The following is a 23,884-nucleotide window of genomic DNA, read 5'->3' as shown; positions in this document are numbered from 1 at the left end:
TTTAGTGTATCTGCATATCAATAAGTGCTTCTAAGGGGTGGAAAGTGGTTCATCTCAATATCAATGGGTAAATACTTGGGCAACAGAGGGTTTATCTGAACATGAAAGGTTAGGGGGAGGTCTGACTTACTTCAGCCAGAGCAGGAAAGACATGGCCCCAGACTGCAGTCTGTAAGCAATAAACGGGTTTTAAACTATTTCTCCATTTGACTGATTTTGGTTTTAGAGGTATTTTGCCCTGGGATTTCCTTTCCCCGGACTTACATCTGGCGCAGTCGGCAGGACCTCTGAACCCAAAATCTGCCATAATAGGTGCAACCTATGGGAGGGCTGCCCCTAGAGATGTGGGGAGATGCCCAGAAACCCCTGTGGATGGTGGGGAGGCCCCAGTGGATACAGCAGCAAAAGGCGCAGCTGCATGTGTTATTATCCCCCCAGCTGTGAGGCTCCCAATTTGGGAGCCCCTAGTGGAGAACTGGTCTAGGGTAAAGTACCTCCTAGAGGGGTGGGGCCTTCCCCAAAACTGGGGAAGGGTAGAAACACCAGAAGCTGCAGAATTAGTCCTCTGAGTTGGAAGGCTGTTTGGAGACCCTAGGGGGCCATGCAGAGGCTGGCATTGTAGAGTCTCTTTTCACTGAGATAGTGGAAGATGTTATACAGGAGAAAGAGGGGATTATCAAGAGGGTTAGCAAAGAGAGTGAGTTACTGAAAAGGCAGGTCATACTCCTAGAAGATTCCTTAGCAGCCATGAGGGGGGAGGTGGCAGAAAAAGCCATGTTGCAGGAGGCCATGGGGGAGGGGGAGGAAAGAGTGCGGCCTTCAGCCCCGGAGATGGTAGAGCCTGAGGGAGGAGAGGAGGAGGCGGGGCCATAGGCGGATCTGCTACGGAGGCCACCCCTGGAGGTACCATCCTCTTCTGTTTTAAAGGCCCACCCAGCTGTAATTAAGAAAATAAAAACAAAACAACCACGGGCTCCTCATGGGGAGGATCCACCTCCCCAGGTTGTGGAGCATTCCATGTTCTGTGTCTAAACACAGGATGAGCTTGTGGACATGAGTGTCCAGTATAGGCAGAAGCCATCAGAATCTCTGCTCACATGGCTTTTATGTCTCTGGGATATGGGGGTGGAAAACATTGTTATTTCGGATTTTGAGATGAGTAGAATGGCTTCCCTAATGACTCACCCTTCCCTCTGGCAGCAGTTGCAAAATGCCCTCCACGCCTCAGGGAATCAGACACTCCTGGAGTGGCTGACAGCTGCCATCAGGGTAGTTTGGCCTAATCAGGGTGATTTACCATATTTACCCAGTAGTTGGAAAACGTATGCAGAGCTCCAACAGGTACAGTAGAAATTGGGTATGAAAAATATCATCTATAATATGGACCCCAAGGCCCTGATGAGGAGGTGTTCACTGTAGGAATGAGAAATCTGGTGCTGCATACAGCTCCCACATCTCTCTTTGGGCCCCTTGTGACTACTCTTGCCCCCCACCCAGGGCAACCCATAAGTGACTCATACTTTGGCAGATCTTGGGGAGGTTGAAACAATAAGGCACAGAAAGAAGTACAGGCTACAACTGAAACAAGAGGTGCACAAGGCCCTGCGAAGGTCTCAAGGACCCAGGTGTGGGTTGATTTGATAAAGGCTGGGGTAGTTTAAGAAAAATTTGATGGGCAGCCAAACAGAATCTTGTTAGAACTGTGGCACCAATTAAAGCCAGAGCAGCAGTTCCAGCCACTGAGGTCCAGGACACAGAAACTGGAATCAAGGCCTCACCTGTGTCCCTGCAAAACTTCCTGGGAGACAGTACTCAGGATTCACCTGAGCCCTCACCCCACAGGAGGAGGACTGGGTATCGTGGTTCGACTGACGCAGGGCTCAAGGTCTCCACCTTGGGGGACATGGTGAGGACTGGACGCCACATGTATGTAAAATTAGCAATTCACTGATCCCCTGTGAATGTACAATGTGTCCTGGCACTGGTGGGCACACTAGCTGAGTGTTCTCTGATTTATGGCAACCCTGAGCATTTTCCTAGGACCCCTGCTTTGATAGATGGCTATGGGGGTAAGGCAGTTGGAGTGAAAAAAGCCCAAATCTCACTGGGGATAGGGCGTTTACCCCCAAAGGAGTATACCATGTACATTTCTCCCATCCCTGAATATATTTTGGGGGTAGATATCCTGCAGGGCCTGTGGTTACAGACCACTGCAGGTGAGTTCAGAATGAAGGTACGTGTGATAAAGGCAGTTCTGAGGAGACGTGCTAATCACCCACCTGTAACTCTGCCTGTACCTTGGCAGGTGACAAATATTAAGCAGTATAATTGCCTGGGGGTGGGCACAAGGAAATTGGAGAGACTCAACAGGAGTTGGAGAAGGTGGGCATCATAAAGCCCACTCATAGTCCTTTTAATTCCCCAGTGTGGCCATGAGAAAGCCAGACAGCACCTGGCAGACAGCTCCTGGCGTATGACTGTGGACTACAGGCAATTGAACAAAATCACATCCCCTTTGTAGGCTGCTGTCCCTTCTATAGCAGACATTCTGGAGACCCTCAGTCAAGAGCTGGGAATGTATCATTATGTAATAGACCTTGCTAATGCTTTCTTCTCTATTGACATAGCACAGGAAAGCCAGGTACAGTTTGCCTTCACGTGGGAAGGCCAGCAATGGACATTCACTGTCCTTCCACAGGATACCTCCACAGTCCCACCATCTGTCATGGACTTGCAGCCCAGGACTTGGCCACATGGAGGAAACCGCAAACAGTGCAGTTGTATTACTATATTGATGATATTATGCTCACATCTGATTCTTTCAGATTTAGAAGGGGCAGTTCCTGGACTGTTGCAACATCTACAGGAAAAAGGATGGGCTGTGAACAGCACCATGGTTCAGGGACCTGGTTTGTCTCTGAAATTCTTGGGGGTTGTCTGGTTGGGTAAAACTAAAGTTGCTCCTGAAGCGGTCATAGACAAGGTCCAGGCTTTCCCCACCCCTACCACTATGGCAGTATTACAAGAGTTTTGGGGCCTTTTGGACTACTGTAGTGTTTATCCTGCACTTGGCACAAACTCTGAAGCCCTTATACAGGTTGGTATGAAAGGGCATCAGGTGGGACTGAGATGAGACATGTGCAGCTGCTTTTACTGCTACCAAGCGGGCAGTCAAGGCCGTATAGGCCTTGAATGTAATGGATTCATCAAGGCCCTATGAACTATATGTTCATGTAGCTGAAGATGGTTATGGATGGGGCCTGTGGCAGCGGATTGAATGGACACACCAACCTATTCGATTCTGGTCACAACTATGGAAAGGAGCAGAGGTCTGGTACACCTTAATAGAGAAGCAACTGGCTGTTGTCTACCACACCTTGCTGGCTATGGAGCCCATTGCCAGAACAGCTCCAACCAAGGTAATAAGTACCTATCCCACTGTGGAGTGGGTGCGAGACTGGACCCAACAGCCACGGAGGGGCATGGCACAGATGCCTACACTGACCAAATGGGGTACATATTTACAGCAGTGTAGCACCCTCTCTACTAGCCCCGTAAGTGGAGAACTCCACCACTTACTGGGGCCAGTGAAGTATACCAATGGAAAGCAGGAAGAGCTTGCTTTTGAGCCATTGGTAGCCAAGAGTCCTTACCAGGAGGGAAAAGCCCCTATACCTGAAGTTGCTTGGTATACAGATAGCTCCAGTCGTGGGCAGCCCCTGAAGTGGAGGGCTGTGACTTTTCATCCTAAGACTGAGACAATATGGATGGAGGATGGAGAGGGGAAGAGCAGCCAATGAGCTGACATGCAGGCAGTATGGGGCTCATGATCACATAGGAACCTTCCCCCATAGCTGTCTGCACTGACAGCTGGGCCATCTATCAAGGCTTGACCCTGTGGCTACTGATATGGTACCATGCCAAGTGGATGGGTGGACATCGGCCCCTTTGGGGGCAAGAGTTGTGGTATGACCTATGGGCCTCTGGTCAGACTAAGACTGTTACCATATATCATGTGACTGGACATTTGCCTTTGGTATCCCAAGGGAATGATGAAGCAGACACATTGGCCCAGGTATGCTGGCTAGAAGGAAAGCCTGCCTCTGATGTCACCCAATGGCTACACCAGCGTTTGTTGTACTCAAGGCAAAAGATAATGTGAGCTGTAGCCTGTCAGTGGGGCTTGCCATTGACCTTTGAAGAAGTCAGCAGAGCCCAGAAGGAGTGCCTTGTGTGCTCTAAGAGGGATTTACACTGAGTCCCACAGCAACATGGGACAATAGTAAAGGGATCAGTACCCCTTGTCAGGTGGCAGATAGACTATATGGGGCCTCTGCCCATATCAGGAGGTTATCAGTATGCCATGACCTGTGTAGACACAGCTACTGGACTATTGGTTGCTTTTCCTGCACATCATGCAGATCAGCAAACCACCAAGAGGGGCCTACAGCATCTCTTTGTAGCCTATGGCTGGCCACAGGTGACTGAGAGAGATCAAGGCACCCACTTTACTGGACATGCATTACAAGGATGGGTGCAGCAATTAGGAATAAAGTGGAAATTTCATGTACCATGTAACCCTGCTGGGGCAGGCATGATAGAGAGGTACAACAGTTTTTTGAAATCTGGCCTGAAGTCAGACACCAATAGTCTATGGGGCTGGTCAGTTCACCTATGGACAGTGCTACAGCGTTTGAATGAAAAGCCATGTAAAGGAGCTTTGAGCCCTGTGGATATGTTCATATACCTTGCTGCCTCTCCTATACTACTGTACATCCAAACCAAAGAAGAGTTATTAAAGCCAGGATATGGACAACAAAGCAACATCCTGCTCCAGCCCCTACAGCATTAAACCCTGAAGACTGTTGAATGGACATGGCCCTGGACATTTCAACACATGGACCAGCGATGCCTGGCCCTTCTGACACCTTGGAGAAAAGACCTGAAAGCTGGCCTTGTGTGTATTCCTGGAGTATCAGCAGAGTGGCCCCCAAAGATCACAGTAGTGTACCCAAAATGTCCAGGAGATACAAGCATCCTGTGGCAAAGTTTCATCTTTACAGCCAGTGCATGTACCTCCAGCAGCCCTGTATGTTGACCCATCTGTAATTCCCACAGGGAGGGGGGTGAAAGTTTGGTATACTAGACCAGGACGAGATCCCATTCCTGCCACTGTTTTTATCACAAGACCACTCTCTTGCATGTATCCTACCTGATGGACAAGATTTCCCTATGCTGGCATCATTAAAACATGTATCTTATCGCCCTTAAGGTTATTTTCTCCTACAGTCCTTGTGGCCTGGATGCAGCCTCTGGCTGCAGCTGCCGCATGATGATTGCTCTGAACCCTCTACCTCTTCAGCTACTGCCTGCCTATGGAATACATGAGCTTCAGACTTAATCTGCATAAGACTTTGAAATTAGCTGAATCCTCCAGCTTGAGGATTATCATGATTTTATTTCTGTTACTATTGTATATTATTAGTCTGGTCACAATGCTCTGGTTTCCCACCCAGGGGCCATTGTAGAAGAAGGGAAACGAGAAAATTGTAAGGCGAGATTTCTGGAGGGGTGGCCTGTGTTAAAATTGTAATATTTTCAGAATATCTTGCCTGGCTTTAGGGTATCTGCATATCAACAGGCGTTCCTAAGGGGTGGAAAATGGTTCATCTCAGTATCAATGGGTAATTAATTACCTGGGCAACCGAGGGTTTATCTGAACCTCAGAGGTTAGAGGGAGGTCTGATTTACTTCAGCGGAAGCAGGAAAGATACGAACACAGACTGCAGTTTGTAAGCGATAAACGGGTTTTAAACTTTATTTCTCCCTTTGACTGATTTTGGTTTTAGGGGTATTTTTCCTGGGATTTCCTTTCCCCAGACTTAGATCTCTTATTTTTATCTTTTTCTTTCATAATTAAAAACAATTTTGAAATAAATGTTTACAAAGAATTTAATGAACCTTAACAATATGGCAAATGCTTCTGAGTGCATAAAAGGCTAGTTATCAGATCATACAAGGTCACTACTATTATTTCAGCCATGTGTAGCAATATGCATAGGAGAGATATGCATTTGAACAATGGTTATATCTCTGAATGATGGGATTTCAGATGGATTTCATCCTCATATATACACATTTATGTGATTTCTACAATGAATACATGCCTGGATGAAGTACTGAGATGGGGAAGATCTGAACTGGATTCTGAGAAAGAATTAAATAGGTGAAGGTAGGGAGGCGATGACAGAGAAAGTGCATTTCAGGGGCTCAGAATGGCAAGAGTCAAGATATGTGCCACAGAAGCACCAAGAGGGAGAAGGGCCAGTTAGGAGGGAAGGTTATGAAGGACCAAGTCTAAAAGACCTGCAAAAGGGACCAGAATTCCTTCCACCCACCCCCTGTAAATCACAGGATGATTTCAGAGCTGACACAACATAAAAAAGAACTGGAGGGCTAAAAGGGACTGAGAGCAGATCCTGAATGTTGTGAGCTCAATTAGAAGGTTTACAACAAACAGGCATCAAATCCCAGACTACGTTAAATATGCAAGAGCAACAGGTAAGGAATCTACATAACACCCAGTTAGAACGTGTGACCTGGGACTAGGTAAGAGAGCAGATAGGGTCTAATGAGTTTCAAGTTGGAGCAACTCAGAGACCCGGTTCTACTTGCAGAGGCGACAGGAGGAGGAGGGTCAACATCTGCAAGGACAGAATTCAGATATGAGACAAAGTAAGTTTGCTATGACTGCGGAACATGCTCTAGGAATGTCCTGCAGCAGACCACTAAAACCACAAGACTAGTAGGGCACAGACTGTGAGAATGAGGCTCTGAGAGTCACCTACCCAGGAACCGAGGGTCAATGTCCTCTCAACATCAGAACCCAGGAACAAAGAGGGTTGCCAGTAAAGCCAAAGTTTCAAAGACTTTTCAAAAATGCAGGGAAGTTGATTAATGATACCAAAATTAAAAAAAAAAATACAGGGAAGTCTTCACAGAGAAGCCCCAGGGTGGCCCTGTAGTGATCCTAATACAAAGGAGCTGTGGCATTTGTATTTTGGAAGGATACATAAGGTGCTTCTGTATCACCAACTGCTCCAGGGGCTAACTCTGTGGGGAGAGGGGACTAGTAGGAGAGAAGGAGACGTTCACACTGAACCCTTTACACCTTTCAAATTCTGAATGTGCATTGCCTAGTCAAATAACATAATAAAGTTCAACTTTTTCTCTAAAAGGTCACTCAACTTAGTGGGCCCTATGCCATCCCCACTGTTGGTGCAAACAGCGTAACAAAGATCAGGGACTGTCAGGGAAAGCTGCCTGATGGGGACCAGGTCTGCCCTCACTGGCATTGCACCACTACTCCAGCCAGGCAACCACCAAGTGACAAGGCTTGGACAGCAACAACTCTGTCTGACACTGGGAACAAATTAGTATTCTTTCAACAAGACTCTGGCAAAATAAATAACTCAGGGTCTCTCCATCTCTTTTCTAAACCCGAGGTAGTATGTGTGAAAGGCTGTGCTTTCTTACCCCCAGCAACCCCCAGCACCAGTCAAGAAGGGTTCAGGGAGGCTGGCACAGCACAGGGAACAACTTAAGAAGCAGTGTTTAGAGCAGTTACTCAGCAAGCTCCCTGGATCACTAACAAGTTCAATTTACTCCCGCTTCTGTGGATCCTAGAAAAGATGGAAGAGTGTGCAAATCGGAAATAGAATAGTCCCCCCACTTACCCATGGTTTCACTTTCTGCAGTCCCAGTTACCCCTGGCCAAGCACTGTCTGGAAGCACATGGTCCTCCTTCTAACATATCATCAGAAAGTCAATAGCAGCCTAACAACATGTCAAATGCCTACATTATTCACCCAACTTCATCTCACAGGCATTTTATCATCCCACATCATTACAAGAAGCGATGAGTACAATGAGTCCAGTACAAGATACTTTGAGAAAGACCACATTCTCATAACTTTTGTTAAAGCACGTTGTTATAATTGTTCTATTTTATTATTGGTTATTGTTGTTAGTTCCTTATTGTGCCTAATTAATGGATTAAATGATAAATTTAACTATACATTTAAATTAAATCATAGGTCTGTATGTATAGGAAAAAACACAGTGTATATAGAATTTGGTACTATCCATGGTTTCAGGCATCTACTGGAGGTCTTGGAATGTATCCCCCTCAGATAAGGGGAACACTACTATATTGACACTCACATTTTTTCAAACAATTTAAAGGATGTTCATTGGCACTGTGAATTAGTTACACAATTCATTTCAAAAGTCTCCTAGTGCATTCAAAGTTATATAATTTCTTCAAATAACAGAAGAAACCATGGATTACCTGGAGCTAAAACTGGTATAAAATTCAGAACATTCTCATGAACACAAAGACCAACCCTCCCTCAGAGCTAATGGAGACTGTATCCAGTTGACACTGGATTCAGTTAATGTTCTAAGGAAAAGGTGGGTTGAATACTGAATGACTGTTTATTGCTAGGACAAAGGTTATGATACTAAGAGACTCATCAAACAGAAAGCATTTATTCTGAGCAGCCTCCCATGCAGCTCTGAGTGAGGGGACCACACTGCCCTAGGAGTTCCTTTCAAGGATACCCAAGTGGCTGCTCTCAGAGATGGGCTTCAAAATACATAAATCACCCATCATCCAATAACTAGGAAAACAGGACCTATTTAATTTTTCCTACCAAAAAATTTTTCTTCTCAGAACCTCCACATTTACTACCTGTGATTTTTTTTCCATACACTTAACATTTTTAAAGATTTTGCTATTTTTCTGATTTTTTGTAGCCTCTTAAGAAAAAAGGCTGATATTTTTATTATTTTTTCTATCAAAGTCAATCACTGCAGGACCTTTTAAAGTCTGCAAGTGGGTTTGCACCCTGGAAGGCAGAATTTTGTAACATGAGAAAAAGAAAAAACAAGAATTAGCAAACCTTCAAACTATTTTGCATCTAACCAGATAAGTGACCTTTGGCAAGTAACAAATTTTTGGTCTTTGGTATAATGACCTGTAAGGTCCCTTCTAACATCCAATGTGAAGGGCCCCCCACCAGTAAGATGGCAAACTTCCAGCTTCTCTTCAGGGTCCTCGGTTCCCGCCGGCGCCACCTGAAGCCCAATCACCTCTCGCTCCCCTCCCAATCCCAGCACCTAGCCAACAGCCAACAGCCCCGTAGAAGTGACACCTCAATCAATTCATACCCCTTCCTATATAACCCAGCACCTTTCCCTAATAAAGCGGAACTCTCCGGTGAATTGCTGCTATGTGTCGCTCCATTCCTTTCATTGGTGCCGAAACCCGGGAGACGGGACACCCCAACTGGGCCCCGTCATCCCCCCGACACCAGCAGCAGCTTGCCCTCGTCCTCTTTTTCCGGCGCTGGCTCCTCACACTCACCACTCCTCTCTGGCCTTTAGGTAAGTTTTCCCCCCGGAGTGGGCCACTCTTCCCCGAGCTATCGCAGTGCCATTGACCGTGATCGTCCGGCAAGGTCCCGACGCTCGGAGATGAGGAGGAAACTCTCCCTGCCTCAGGCCTTCACGGCTGCGGCGGACCCTCAGGCCCCTCCTCCGAAAGCCATAAATCCCTGCCTCAGGCCTTCACGGGTGCGGCAGAATCTCAGGCCCCGCCTCCAACAGCCGTAAACAAGGTGACTCCTTTGCGGATGAGAACGCTCCCTTTCCCCGCCCCCTCCTTCTTCTGTTCCGTCCTCTGAAATCTGTTCTGTCTGCCGAAAACACCTAGTGCTAGGTACCTCGTGACTCCAGCACTCTGCCTTCTTAGGGAAGTCTGGGTGACGACCCACACTTCCCAAGAAATTCCGACTCATAAACGAGTTTCCGCAGACCACCAAGGATCATCGGGGACGCCCTTTGTCTCCTTGCCGTCTGCCTCCGGTCCGAGGATCTCCGTTCGTCTTCCCCTGTTTGTCTCCTTCTCTGTCCTTTAGCCATGGGGGCCTCCTCATCCCTCCCTGAAAGTTCACCTCTTGAATGCCTGCTTAAGCATCTGGCTACCCCCTCCCTGATGCCTGATATAAAACCAAAACTTCTCCATAAATATTGCTCCCAAGATTGGCCGACATACCCCCTAGACAATAACAACCAATGGCCCACAGGGGGAACTCTTGATCCTAACATCACTCGCGATCTTTTTAACTACTGCCAGCGCCTGAAAAAATGGAAGGAGATTCCCTATATGGAAGCTTTCCGCCTCCTCCTCTCCCCGCCCCCTCCCAAGTTCTAGCCTGCAAGCCGCCGCCCCCGCAGAAGCCTCCCCTTCACTCCCTTCCCCTTCTTCTCCTACAACAGCCCTTCTCCCTTCCTCCCCAACCATCTCCTCCCCCATCTCACCTCCTCCACCTTCATTCCCTGCAGATTAAGCCTGAGCCTTTCAGCCCCTCTTTAACTAGGTCCCAGGGGCCTCGTCTGTCTTTGCCCTCATCACCTGTTTCTCCCCTGTTAGGGACCGCCTTTGTCTTCTCACATGTTTGTAGGGAGAATGGGAAAGCACCTTCCCCCATGTCTGAACGCAGCATGGGAAAGCACAAGCTAGAGAACAACCGGTGCAGTCCTTAGAAGTTATCTGTCCACAAAAACATATCTTGCCAAGACTCCTCACTCTGAAAATAGGGAGACCTTGAAGATGTGTAGAAACACTGCCCCTGCTTCTAAATATGCCCTTCCCCCACTTGCGGATGTGGCAGGAATGGAGAACAAAGAACATTCTGTTTACGCATTCCATAAGCAATTAACTAGAGCCCTGCTGCAGCTCAGTTAGTAGAGCATGGGACTCAAGAGTCATGAGTTCAAGCCCAACTAGAGCGGCAGAAGTAAGCAGCTGAGCTGCTAGCTGGCGACATGTGGGTCCGATTCTATCTTTCTTTATTTTCTCTGCCCCTCTTCTGCACTTCAGGACCTGCTCGACTAGGCACGGCTAGACCGCGTCACTCCCCCACAGACTGAGCCAGAACCCTTCAGTCCCCCTCAGACTCAGTCCCGAGAACCTCCCAAAATTATCGCCCCCCTCCTGGAAGTAGCAGGATCCGAAGGCATCGTGCGCGTTCACATCCCTTTCTCCTTAAGAGATTTAGCCCAACTAGAGAAACGCCTAAGTTCCTTTTCCACTGATCCCATGACATACATCAGGGAGTTTCAATAGACCCTCCAGTCTTACAGCCTCACACATCATGACATTTTCATGCTCCTGGCCAATACTCTCCTCCCTGAAGAGCATAAACGAGTTTGAGACTTCGCCCAAACGCAGGCTACCGAAACCCACAGGACTGACCCCACCTATCCCCCTGGCCCCACTGCTGTCCCCAAACAAGACCCACACTGAGATTATAACACCGCCATGAGTCTCCGCTCTCGAGATATTTTTGCCTCCTGCTTAATAGCAGGTCTGAAAAAGGCAGCTTGTAAAGTAGTCAATTTTCAAAAGCTCCAAGACATAATTCAAAAGAGAGACGAAATCCCCTCCGAGTTCTTAGACAGACTCACTCAAGCCCTATTACAGTATACCAGCCTGGACCCAGAAACACCTGAAGGAAGACATGTCCTTATGACATACTTCCTAGCTCAAGGCTACCCCGACATTAAAGCTAAACTCAAAAAGTTAGAACAGGGCCCCGCTACCCCACAGACTGAGATCCTAACAGTGGCCTTTAAAGTCTTCCATAAGCGGGAGGAGGAGAAAGAACGCCGTAAACAAAAGGCTGATCAGGCCAATTTCCAAATGTTGGCCCAGCTGATAAAACCACAACCTGGGCGCCCCTCTACAAACAAGCCCCCCCCAGGAGCTTGTTTCAAGTGTGGAAAAGAGGGACATTGGTCAAGGGCGTGCCCCTTCCCCAGATCTCCTACCACCCCATGCCCAGATGCCACAAAAAGGGCCACTGGGGGTCTGATTGCCCAATCACCCGAAAGAGAGGCTGGACGAACAACCCCCATCCTAAGCCCGCCGTAGTAGGGCTGGCAGAAGAAGATTGATGGGGCCCGGGGGCTTCTCGCCCGACCATTTCCATCACCAAACAAGAGCCCAGGGTTACATTAACAGTAGACGGTCGCCCCATCTCCTTCCTCCTAGACACAGGAGCCACCTTCTCAGTCTTGCGAGGATACCGGGGCCCTACCATGCCTACCATTACTCCTATAGTCAGGGTTAAGAGGTAAACACATTTTCCCATTAAACCCCCCCCCTCTTTATGCACAATCCAAGACAATCCCATACCTTTCTCCCACTCCTTCCTGGTTATGCCCCAGTGTCCCATCCCTTTACTAAGGTGGAACATCCTTTCCCTCCTCCATGTTTCCATAACTATATCCACTCCCACAGCCCCCAGTACTCCCTTTCTGATGGCCCTCATAGCCAACGACCCCCCTCTACCAAATGAAAGCTCCGGTTCTGCCCTCATACACCCTGTAAATCCCCAAGTTTAGGACATTACAAGCCCCTCCGTGGCCCTATGTCCCCATGCCTCTATCAAATTACGTGACCCCTCTCAGTATATCTGTCAGGCCCAATACCCCCTAACCACTTCAGCCCTCATAGGCCTCCAACCCATCATTCAAGATCTCTTAAACAAAAATTACCTCAGACCCACTCACTCCCCATTTAATACCCCCATATTAGCTGTTAAAAAAACCAACAGATCTTTCCACCTTGTCCAAGACCTTTGCCTCATCAACATAGCCATTGTCCCTATCCATCCCTTAGTTCCAAATCCATACAGCCTTTTATTGCAGATCCCTGCCTCAGCTTCCCAATTCTCAGTCCTAGATCTCAAGGACCCATTTTTCTATCCCTCTAAGCCCCTGCTCCCAAGATTTTTTCATCTTCACCTGGACAGACCCATACACAAGACATTCTGAACAACTCACTTGTACAGTTTTGCCACAAAGCTTCCGAGATAGTCCCCATATTTTTAGACAGGTCCTAGCTCAGGACCTCAAACAGTTTCATCATGATCACTCCAAGTCCACCTTATTATAATACATGGACAATCTTCTACTCTGCAGTCTCTCGTGAGAACAGTCTCAACTTGACACTGCCTCCCTACTTAACCTTCTAGCGTCCAGAGTTATCGAGTATCCCCCGTCAAAGCTCAAATCTCTTCCCCTCCTGTCACTTACCTCAGATTCCTTCTACCTCAACAAAGAAAGTCCATTACCTTAGACAGAAAATGGCTCCTCTCTGACCTGCCCATTCCCAAAACCAAGACAGAAATCCTTTCCTTTCTAAGCCTGGCTAGATATTTTAGAGCGTAAATCCCTAACTTCTCCCTGATCCCTGTTGGCAAGACCCCTATACGACCTCAGCAAGAGCCCCCCCTAAAAAACCATTATCCTCCTCGCCCCGACACTCCTTCATTAAGCTCTGTCAAGCCCTTGTGGAAGCCCCAGCTCTCCATCTTCCTGATTTGTCGAAGCCCTTCTCATTATACATTCATGAGAGGTCCAGTCAAGCTCTAGGAGTCCTAAGCCAATATTATGGCCCATCCTTTGCCCCAGTAGCTTATCTCTCCAAGCAATTAGACCCCACAGTTCGGGGATGGGCCCCCTGCCTACGAGCATTAGCCACTGGACAGCTCTTGCAGAAAGAAGCTCATAAACTGACATTCAGGGCGCCCCTTACCATTCTGTACCCACATCACCTAAAAGATCTCTTAACCTACAAAAGTTTACAGACTCTCCCTCCCTCCAGACTCCTGACCTTACTGTCCTCTTTCCTCCAAAATCCCGTTCACCCCCTTTGCCATCCATACCCGAATCATGACTTTTTCCTCCTTTACTGCTCTCTTGCTTTTTCTCCTCATTCCTATTGTCTTCCCCGCCACCCCAGCCTCCTTTGTATGGTGATTCAAAGTCAGACAGACTTACACACAGCATCAAACAAAAGTTACTGCCCTCATTGCCACACCAGACTGCCCTCTGAAAAGCTGCTCTGAGCCTTTATACCTCCACTTTCCTCCCTCCACTGAAGTGTTCACTAGCAGCTACCCTTATTCTCCCTACCTCTGCTGCCTCTATGACCAAAAACAAGCCTATTGCAGGCGATAGGCAGACACCTACAGGCGATGTCCCTACTGGTCTTGCACCATTCACTACATGGGTAACTTCCAGTACCCACAGTATTACTCCTCCAACCGTTTCATGAAATATCCCAACGGCTCATTCTCCTTATCAATCCCAGATTCCTGGAACTCTCGATGGGCTGCTGGAGTAACAGCCTCAGTTTACTACAAGGGGTCCTCGACCCCCCACGGTACCCTTCATATCTCTCGAGAGTATGTTCCCTCTCACTCCCAGATCTCTCAAGTTGCATCAGATATCAGACATTCCGAGGAAGTCATTATCCAAACTCTTGACGGCGCCTCTTCATCTTCTTATTCCTCCTACTCTTGGTTACAGCTCATTCAAGACACCATCTTTCTCAACCACACCCTCAACACCGTCAATTTGTTTCTTGTGCGCATCACTACAGCGCCCACTGCTGGCCGCCGTGCCCCTCAGTATTTCCAACTACTCTTTCCATGCAGAAGGACAACCCCTCTGCCCCCTGGCAGACATACCCCTATGGGAACCAGAATACGCAGATAATCTCACCATCCACCACTGTGTAGGCCCAACTCCACCCCCCTCCAGCGCATTTCACTGCCTCTCTATCTACACCCCTACCTCCAACTCTAAGACTTTTACGCAACCGGGACACTTCTTTTGGTGTAATGGCAGTCTTTTCAACTCATTGCCTCTCAACTCCGATACACCCTGCATTCTCGTCACCCTAATCCCACAGTTAACACTTTACAGCATGGCAGAATTTCTTGAGCTCCAACCTCCCTTGCCCTTGCGCACAAAAAGAGCCGCTTTCCTTCCCATCATGGTCAGTAGCTCTTTGATCACCTCAGCCATTGGGGCAGGGTTTTCGAGAGAAGCCTTGGGTCACTCTCTATAGGCAGTTAGAGATCTCAACGCCAAACTTGAGGGAGCCCTGACATCCACTGCCAATTCCCTAGCCTCTCTCCAAAGACAGGTCACTTTGCTAGCTAAAGTCACCCTTCAAAACCGGCGGGCCCTAGATCTGCTTACAGCCGAGAAGGGCGGCACCTGTGTCTTCCTCTGGGAATAGTGCTGCTATTACATCAACGAATCCGGCATTGTAGAAACTGACATCACCAAACTCACCGACCTTGCCTCCAGCCTCCACTCTGCTTCCAGTTCCAACCCATTCTCTTCAATACTAACAAACCCCCTCCTCACCTGGCTCTGGCCCATTGCAGGCCCCATTATAATCATTCTTCTCGCCTGTCTCTTCTTACCCTGTATAATAAAGTTCATCAAATGCCAAGTCGGAAAAATCTCTAATCAAGCTTTCAACCAGCTTTTACTCAGGAACTACCAGCTTCTGGCCACAGAAGATCCCTCACCCTCACGTGACCTCCTCGCCACACACTGAGATGGACCCCTCTCCCCGCTGGAAACTGTTCCTGGAAACAATGGCTGTAGACGCCTGGCTCCTGACACCCATATCCTCTTGGCACCATTGGAATCAACAGGCCCTCAACCTATGGTTACAGGGAAACTTCATTGATTTCCAAACCTGAAGAAGTCCACATCTACTCATCCTTACTGTGGGGAGTCCTATCAACCCTTTCCTCCCAATCCTCAAGCCCTCACTCCCTTCTCCGCCCCTGTTCAGCAGGAAGCAGCCAGAGAGAAAGCAACGTCCACAACACCAGAGGAGAAAGAGGGGAATGAAGGGCCCCCACCAGTAAGATGGCAAACTTCCGGCTTCTCTTCGGGGTCCTCGGTTCCCGCCGGCGCTACCTGAAGCCCAATCACCTCTCGCTCCCCTCCCAATCCCAGCACCTAGCCAACAGCCAACAGCCCCGTAGAAGTGACACCTCAATCAATTCATACCCCTTCCTATATAACCCAGCACCTTTCCCTAATAAAGCGGAACTCTCCGGTGAATTGCTGCTATGTGTCGCTCCTTTCCTTTCACAATGAGAGCAATTTAACATTTTAAAGAGATGTAAATTCTTCTAAGGAAATGTCACAAATTTGTACAAACACAAGACATTTTAAACAAAATTAGCTTTTTAAAAAAAACCTAATTTTAAGTAGTTATATATCAGAAAGCAAATGAATTTTTAAAATAAAATTAGACTGCTTGATCAATATGAAAATAAACAAAATGGTGGGTCATATACAAGGGTTAACATCTAAAATATATAAAGAACTCACAAGCCTCAACACCCAAAAAGCAAATAACCTGATTAAAAAATGGGCAGAGGATCTGAACAGACACTTCTCCAAAGAAATTCAGATGACCAACAGGCACATGAAAAGATGCTCCACATCACTAATTATCATGGAAATGCAAATTAAAACCACAGTGAGATATCACCTCACACAAGTTAGGATGGCCAACATCCAAAAGACAAGCAACAACAAATGGTGGCGAGGATGCGGAGAAAAGGGGAACCCTCCTACACTGTTGGTGGGAATATAAATTAGTTTAATCATTGTGGAAAGCAATATGGAGGTTCCTGAAAAAACTAAAAATAGAAATACTATTTGACCCAGGAATTCCACTCTTAGGAATTTACCTGAGGAAAACAAGACCACAGATTCAGAAAGACATATGCACCCCTATGTTTATCGCAGCACTATTTACTATAGCTAAGATATGGAAGCAACCTAAGTGTCCATCAATAGATAAATGGATAAAGATGTAGTACATATACACAAAAGAATATTATTCAGCCATAAGAAGAAAACAAATCCTACCATTTGCAACAACATGGATGGAGCTAGAGGGTATTATGCTCAGTGAAATAAACCAGGCGGATAAAGACAAGTACCAAATGATTTCACTGATTTGGGGAGTATAACAATAAAGCAAAACTGAAGGAACAAACAGCAGCTGACTCACACACTCCAAGAAGGAACTAGCAGTTACCAAAAGAAAGGGAGTAAGAGAGGGTGGGTGGGGAGGGAGGGATAAGGGGATTAAGGGTCATTATGATCGACACACATAATGTAGGGGGTCACGGGGAAAACAGTCTAGCACAGAAAAGATAAGTAGTGGCTCTATAGCATCTGACTAGGCTGATGGACAGTGACTGCAATGGTGTGTGGAGGGGGACTCAATAATATGGGTGAATGTAGTAAGCACAATGTTGCTCATGTGACACCTTCGTATGACTGTATATCAATGATACTTTAATAAAAAAATGGTGGGTCATATAACAAATCAATATTATTATTCCCTCCCTACTCAAGTCTGAGAAGAATAGTTAAGGTTTCCCAATTTTTCTTCAATACTCAAAGTATTTCTTAATGTAAAAAATTCTTTCTGAAAGCATTTCTCCTACATCTGAAGTAGTTATAGCACTTAAGAGAAAAATTTTATTATTTCACTAGCTCATTCTTGTCTATCAGAAAACCACTTTTAATTTTTCACCATTGTCCTAAAATGTATTATAGCTAGGGCTATGAAGGGAAGATAATTGCATACAGCAATGCTCCTTCTGCAGCCAAAGCTAACTGTGATTCTGAGCACTGAAAAATTCAGTAAGAAAATGAAATGAAAAATATAGGTCACAAAAGGCCAATTCCTGTCTGTACCACTTTGCTTAAAAGGTGTCAAGCAGGAAAAGATGACTCCAAACACTTCTAACTTGAAGATGTAATCATATTCCAAGGATGGAAGGTGAATATTAAAGTTTTTGCTGTAATACTGTAGTTCAAGCAGAAGGAATTAGCTAACACATTATTACAATGTGACAGTTCCTGCCCTACCATGTAACATGCATACTCATTTAACCCACCTGAATATCCTTTGAAGCACTTGCTATTTTATTAGTCCCCATTTCGAGATGGTCAAACTGAGGCTTTTACACAAATCAAGTGATTTGCTCAGTTACTCAACTGTAAGTGTCAGAGCCCAGGCTCAAGATGGATCTGACTGACTGTTATGCCCCTGCTTTTTAACCACTGTCTTCAGTTAAAATTTAAACTCCCCTTTCTAAATGATGTTATTATTTCCTCCCCAAACTGGTTTCATCCATCTAGAAAGGAAGCCTTAGGACAAGTAAAAGTTCTAATTTAAATAGCACTCCAGCACCAAAGTTCAGCAGAAAACCCCAGAAACTTCTCTCTAACCTTCAGTAACAAAGTTTACTGAAATGTCAAGCCAATGATACATTTTAAGATGCCAATCTTTTGACCCATGTTTCATCCTTTTCTTTCCTAAACTCCATTGGAAAAACATGGTTGGGCAGGAAGAGAATTATTCCCAAAGCTTAAATTCCAAGTTTGGCAACAATACTGTGCTTTGGGACTTTAAAATTGTAAGCACAGTTCCCAGAGGGAAACATTTCCTTTATTAGCAATTGGCTCTGAAAATTCCATTCTAAGATGCTAAATATAACAAAATACCTTCTGACTTTAATAATAAACATTCACCAGATCATTCTGAAGCTGTTTATCTACAATTCTGCCACATTTAAGCAGCTGTATCATTTTAAAGAATATTCCAAATTTTTTCTACTTCTTTTAATGAGTTCACCTGATACTGTTTTCTGAGTTCTACTATGAAATAACAAAGTTCTTATTTATCAATTAATTTCCCTAAAAAGATATCCTTGTTTTATTATTTCTAATTTGCTCAAGTTCTCACACAAGAATATTGGCAAAGCCAGAATGCTGGAAGTAGGTTTTTCAAAGTATGAAATCGAATGAATCAACATTTTTAAAACTTCACTATATACATTCATCAAGGGCAAATAAAAGTATTTTGCAGTTCTTAAAACATATCTTATTAAAAATATACCATACACGATTATTTCAGAGATACTGAGTAATGGGGTGAAGAGCTAAGGGTCTTGCTCAGGGCTAGTGGATGACATCAGGCTTCTAAAAGAATGCAGTAGCTGCTGTGTTTTAGGGAGCAGCACTCAGTGGACTTCAACCCCCCAGGCATTCTGTCATTATATAAATGGTTTAAGAGCAGTTGTAAAAAATTAAGTCACCCTTAGCTGGACAGCTCCTCATGCCTACCCTACCTAAAAAATGGAATGAGAAAGTATATAAGAATTAACTGGTACTTTTCTCTGGGATTGGACCCAAGAAGTCGGGTAGGGAGGTTAAAATTTTTATTTCACCTCATAATCCCATGGGGTTCTTCTGTGCATGTGACTCTGCTTTGTTTTTACGGGTAAAATAGTTTTTCAAAAATACAACCCACTAGCTAGCCTTCTTTTTTCTACCTCTTCTCACACCTTCTAGGCCCACGAAGTCCCATTAACATCAAGTCTGGTGTTTCACCCTTAATTAGGGCTACATAACCTCCAAACATCTGAACACTGACCAACTAGCACATGCAGGATGTGGACAGAGTTCTTTCAAGCTCAACCACAATGTTTAATGGGGAGATTAGAGATTTCAAGGTACCTTGCCTCTGGCAAGCAACTCCTGAACTTGTGCTGAAACCCTAGATTTTCTCCAGAATTTATTCTAAAAACCAATACGGAGAGTCTACCTTGGATGATCCATCATCAATAGGAACAACAAAGAAGTTGTTTTAACACCCCATTCTCTTTCACCCAAAACATTCCTCCTAGTTTACCTGCTCCACTGCCTCCCTGTCACCATCTTGTGATTTCATCCTTCCTGATGTCTCTGTATGTCTCTTCCCTCCAGTTATCAAATCTGCAAGCCACATATATGGTTATAGTGGGCCTCGTGTAGAGACACTGGAGGGGACGGCTGTTCATCTCAGCTCCAGCCAAACGTTTGTTCATCAGCTGGGAATGTGATGGCAGATCTTCCAATTATCCAAACAGGCAAGAAATTCAGACTGGTAGGTGAAATCTTCCGGTTTTTTAAAGCAACATGTGGTCCAAAGAAAATAGCAGCAGGTGCTGCACTGGCAACGCCCGAGTTACCCAGTCTCTTTCATGCTGGTTCGGACTCCCGTAGCCCATTCTGCACATCACCACCAGGTCAATTTACCAAATACACTGCTCCTGACCACTGCTAATTCAAGGCTCAAAATAGTACCACAAAGTCCCAACCCTGGCTGTCATTCACAGTAATACAACCACTTTCCATCTTCAACTCCCCTACACAAACCTTTCACTTCAGCGAAAGGAGTCTGCTCCCCTCATCTGTCACCCCCACCCCCCCAACCAGCTGCGTCCCCGCCATGACGGCCTTTTTACCCTCCTCCTCTACCCCATCAATGCCCACACTTGAAGCAGGAAACAAGCCCATCTACTGAGTATACTTTCCGACACCGGCTGACTCCACAAGTCAAGAGACTTCTCTGCTCAAAGCCAACGCATTTAATTTTCAAGAACGGCTTTAAACGTCCTAAGAGGCAAATCCCAGTCTTGTCTTGATAATCTTCCCCAAAGGATAACACTGTAAAGGGGAGCGAAGAACCTAAGTCGAGCTCAGAGGAGTCGCCAGAGAAAGCTCTGAGGGGTTCTCGAAGTATTCACACCCAGAAAGGCCCCGGGGAGGAGGACTGGACGCGGACCCCCAGCCAGCCCTGCAAGGTAGGCGGCCGTGCTCAAGCCCCCGTCGCCGCGCGCTCCTTCCCGCGCCCCGAGATACCACCCCCACATCCGAGTCCCAGGATTGCGAGCCGCTGACCTCAGACGCGCGCTCCGCGGCCCCGCACCCGAGGACCCTCCGCTCCCAGCCCGACACCGCCGCTACCTTATCCTCGGGCGCTGCATCCGGCTCGCGGGCCGCCCTCTGCCTCAGCTCGGTCATGCTGGAGACACCGGTGCGACGTCGCCGCAGGCAAGGAGCGCTCCAGCCGGGGCGGGCACCACAGCGCGGGCACGCGCGAACGCCGCTGGGCCGGCCCCGCCCCGCCTTGAGCGGCGCGCGGCTCCGCAGCGACTCGCAGCACTAACGGCAGCCCCGGGCGTCAGTCCTGGAACTCGGCCCCACCCAGCCCCGCAGCCCTTTCACCCGAGCGTAGCGAGGTCGACCTCCTCCAGCCTCGGCCAGCTTCCTCCAGCCTCGGCCAGTTAGCTTCTCACGGCAGGATGGCCCGACAGTGAGCGCGCACGCGTACCGCCGCCATCCCGGCTCCGGAGATCCACCAATGGGGCGAATCTGCCAGAGAGGCGGGGCTGTGGGGAACGGGGTGGAAAGCAGTGGAAAGACGTGCATTGGATAGCCGCGTGAGGGGGCGGGAAAAGGCGTGCGTTCCGAGGGAGACGAGCCAATAGGAGCTCCGGCCTGACTGCGTGTGGCGGGTGCTGGCGCCCTGGGTCACTAGCCATAACGGATTGCGGAGCATGAGACGAGGCTACCCAGAGGTGCTGGGTCCCCTGCTGCTCTCTGCTCTCGACTTCGTGGCCTCATTAGCAAGTGCTGTTCCCTCACACATATAAAAAGACATTTGTCAAGCCCTGAGCAGAAAGGCCTGGGGAGCCCTCTTGTGTAAGAAGGGTATCATGTTATAAAGAAGTGATTTAAACCCAAACTTCGGCCCGTTGCTCCACCTAGATGTCTCTAGTATTTATTGAGCACAATTATGTGCAAGGCCCTGAACTAAGTAATCGTTTATAAAATTTAATCCTTATAACACTTGGAAGTTAAAATTATCTTACACAATTTTTCAGATTCCTCTTCTGTCTTCTCCCCTGTTGACTTTTTTGGATAGGAATACTGTCTACCTAGCTCACAGCTGAATCCTCTTTGTACCAGACATATTCTAAGCACTTGTAGAATGAATTCAGTTTCTCCTAAAAGAAAATGATTTACCTAAGGTCTCACGGCTAGAAAGTGCCCACAGGGAGTTAGAACACAAATCTGTTACCAAAGCCTACACTAATCACTATATTTTCTTCCCACCTTCCTAAACTGTTAATACTTGTTTTCTTCAAGCACTGCCTTCTGTCATATAAGCAAGCATAAAATGGGGTCCCTTCTCTTAAGCATATTGTAATTTAACAAGGAGTGAAACTTGAATACATAGGAGTTGTACTTTAGTATTACCAAATTTGACCTGAGCTGAGGGTTTGTGGGAAAGTTGTGATAATTCTGAGAAAACCATTATATTCTCTTTATTTCTATAAGAGTATATTCCCAAGTTCCTGTAACAGTGCTTTAGAGTAGCAGCAAAATAGGTATTGAAAACACAGAATTCAGTATGCTTTGCTTCCTATTAAAAACTTTGCACAAATACTTGTTTTTTGGAGAAACAGACCACTCTCTTCAAACCATAATTTATTTAGAGAAAGCTTTTCTTTGGTGTTTTGTCTTTTGTTTTAATGTTATTTATAAAAGTAAATAACATGCTGATGGTGATTTTAAAACTTAATCCAAAGAGATTTAGTGTGTGGGCACCATTTTGACTAATGTCATTGTGAGGCAGGGACCATGGGTGTAGTCAGAGTAGGGTGGGGGCCTCTGGAAAAAGACCAAGCAAGAGAATCCATTGTGGGATTTGATTGGCCTGCTGGGGGGCTCAGCTTATTTTTCTGACTTTACCCAGGTGCTGCTTTTCTTCCTCCAGCCCTAGTCAAGTGATTTGCCACCTGGGCAATTTAACAAGCAAGCCCAAAACAAACAGGAAGGATTCCATCTTGAAAATAAGATTGCATCTTTAAACTCAATTAGTTAAAAAGTAAGTTTCTTAACATGCTCTTCAACAAACAGACAATAACTCAGCCCACCTTGGGAGCAAAGCAGGCAGTCTGGAGTGATATGCTCCCAGACCAGGAAGCAGTTATCCTGGGAGGAAATCAGAGCAGTAAATTTCTTGTAAATAACCAGGAAGACTAATAAGAAACTTAATGTCTCTTCAAAGATAAACATCTTGGGACCACTTAGCAGGTGTACATCCCTAGCCCTTTGTCTCTCAACCGCCTGTAAAACCCCTAGACAACACAACACCCTGGGACTTTCTTGTCCCCTCCTGGCCTCAGCCAGGAGTTCTGTCCTCTTGCTTTATCTCCTACCTTGAATGTTTGTGAAGTTCATTCTTCGACTCTGCAAACAAAAACCCTGGCATCAATTGTGACGTGGAACAGAAACATGGAACAAGCATCATGATTAACTTTTCCTGACCATGATGAAAAATGCCGAGGTATGTATACTAAAAACAGGAGGCACTCCATCTTAAGGCTAAGATTCCACTTTTCAAAAACCAGGGAATTAGGAAATAAGACATAACATTTTATGACAATTAGCCAACAACCAACCATATCTTCAGGCAGGACAAGCAGTCTTAAATGATATGTCCCCACTGCTTGAGGTTAACCAGTAACTTGGAAGACAACAGGATCATTAAATTCCTTGTATTAAGTTTATCTTACAGAATATTTAGAGGACTGGCTATGTATGGTGATACAAGATCTCTCACCAGAGAAAGACATCATGTCAAGCCTAAACTCCCTTGGTCCGTTGCCCCATTGTTGAAATCATTTTTAAAAACATGAATCCTAAGCCTTTAAGTGCACCTCTTCTCTGAGGTTGCCCACACTCCCCTTTCTGAAAGTGTGTACTTTGCCTGAAATAAAACCTTACTGCTCAGCTTATTATGTTTTGTCTCCACACTCTTCCAGGACTGTGGGGAGCTTAAAAAGAGATGCCTTTTGAAGGGCCCCCACCAGTAAGATGGCAAACTTCCGGCTTCTCTTCTGAGTCCTCGGTTCCCGACGGCGCCACCTGAAGACCAGTCAACTCTCTCCCCCCTCCCACTCCCAGCACCTAGCCAATAGCCACCAGCCCCGTAGAAGTAACACCACAATCACCCCATGCCCCTTCCTATATAACCCAGCACCTTTCCCTAATAAAGCGGAATTCTCCGATGGATTGC

The 23,884-nt window shown here is 46.5% G+C and overlaps 1 protein-coding gene and 1 long non-coding RNA gene across 3 annotated transcripts in view; one reads left to right on the top strand and one right to left on the bottom strand.

The window, feature by feature from the left end:
- CDS2 (CDP-diacylglycerol synthase 2) overlaps positions 1-21,015 on the bottom strand; it is a 69,142-nt gene extending 48,127 nt beyond the window's left edge. The window contains exon 1 of one of the 2 annotated variants that reach the window (XM_017662343.3): positions 20,764-21,015. In XM_017662343.3, coding sequence (XP_017517832.2) covers positions 20,764-20,820 — 57 coding nt within the window. In that variant the 5' untranslated portion in view covers positions 20,821-21,015. Of the gene's footprint in view, positions 1-9,427; positions 9,550-20,763 lie in introns of those variants that run through there. The other variant, XM_073236891.1, reaches the window with a different exon arrangement.
- Positions 21,016-21,266: 251 nt separating this feature from the next.
- Positions 21,267-23,878, top strand: LOC140849527 (uncharacterized). The gene is made up of 2 exons (XR_012131518.1): positions 21,267-23,152; positions 23,631-23,878. It is a non-coding gene; the product is annotated as an uncharacterized lncRNA (long non-coding RNA).
- The last annotated feature ends 6 nt before the right edge of the window (positions 23,879-23,884 follow it).

Source organism: Manis javanica, chromosome 5 (genome assembly GCF_040802235.1).
Source record: "Manis javanica isolate MJ-LG chromosome 5, MJ_LKY, whole genome shotgun sequence".
NCBI classification, from domain to species: domain Eukaryota; kingdom Metazoa; phylum Chordata; class Mammalia; order Pholidota; family Manidae; genus Manis; species Manis javanica.
Note: the sequence above shows the minus strand (reverse complement) of the source record. Positions and strands in the feature narration are given on the sequence as shown.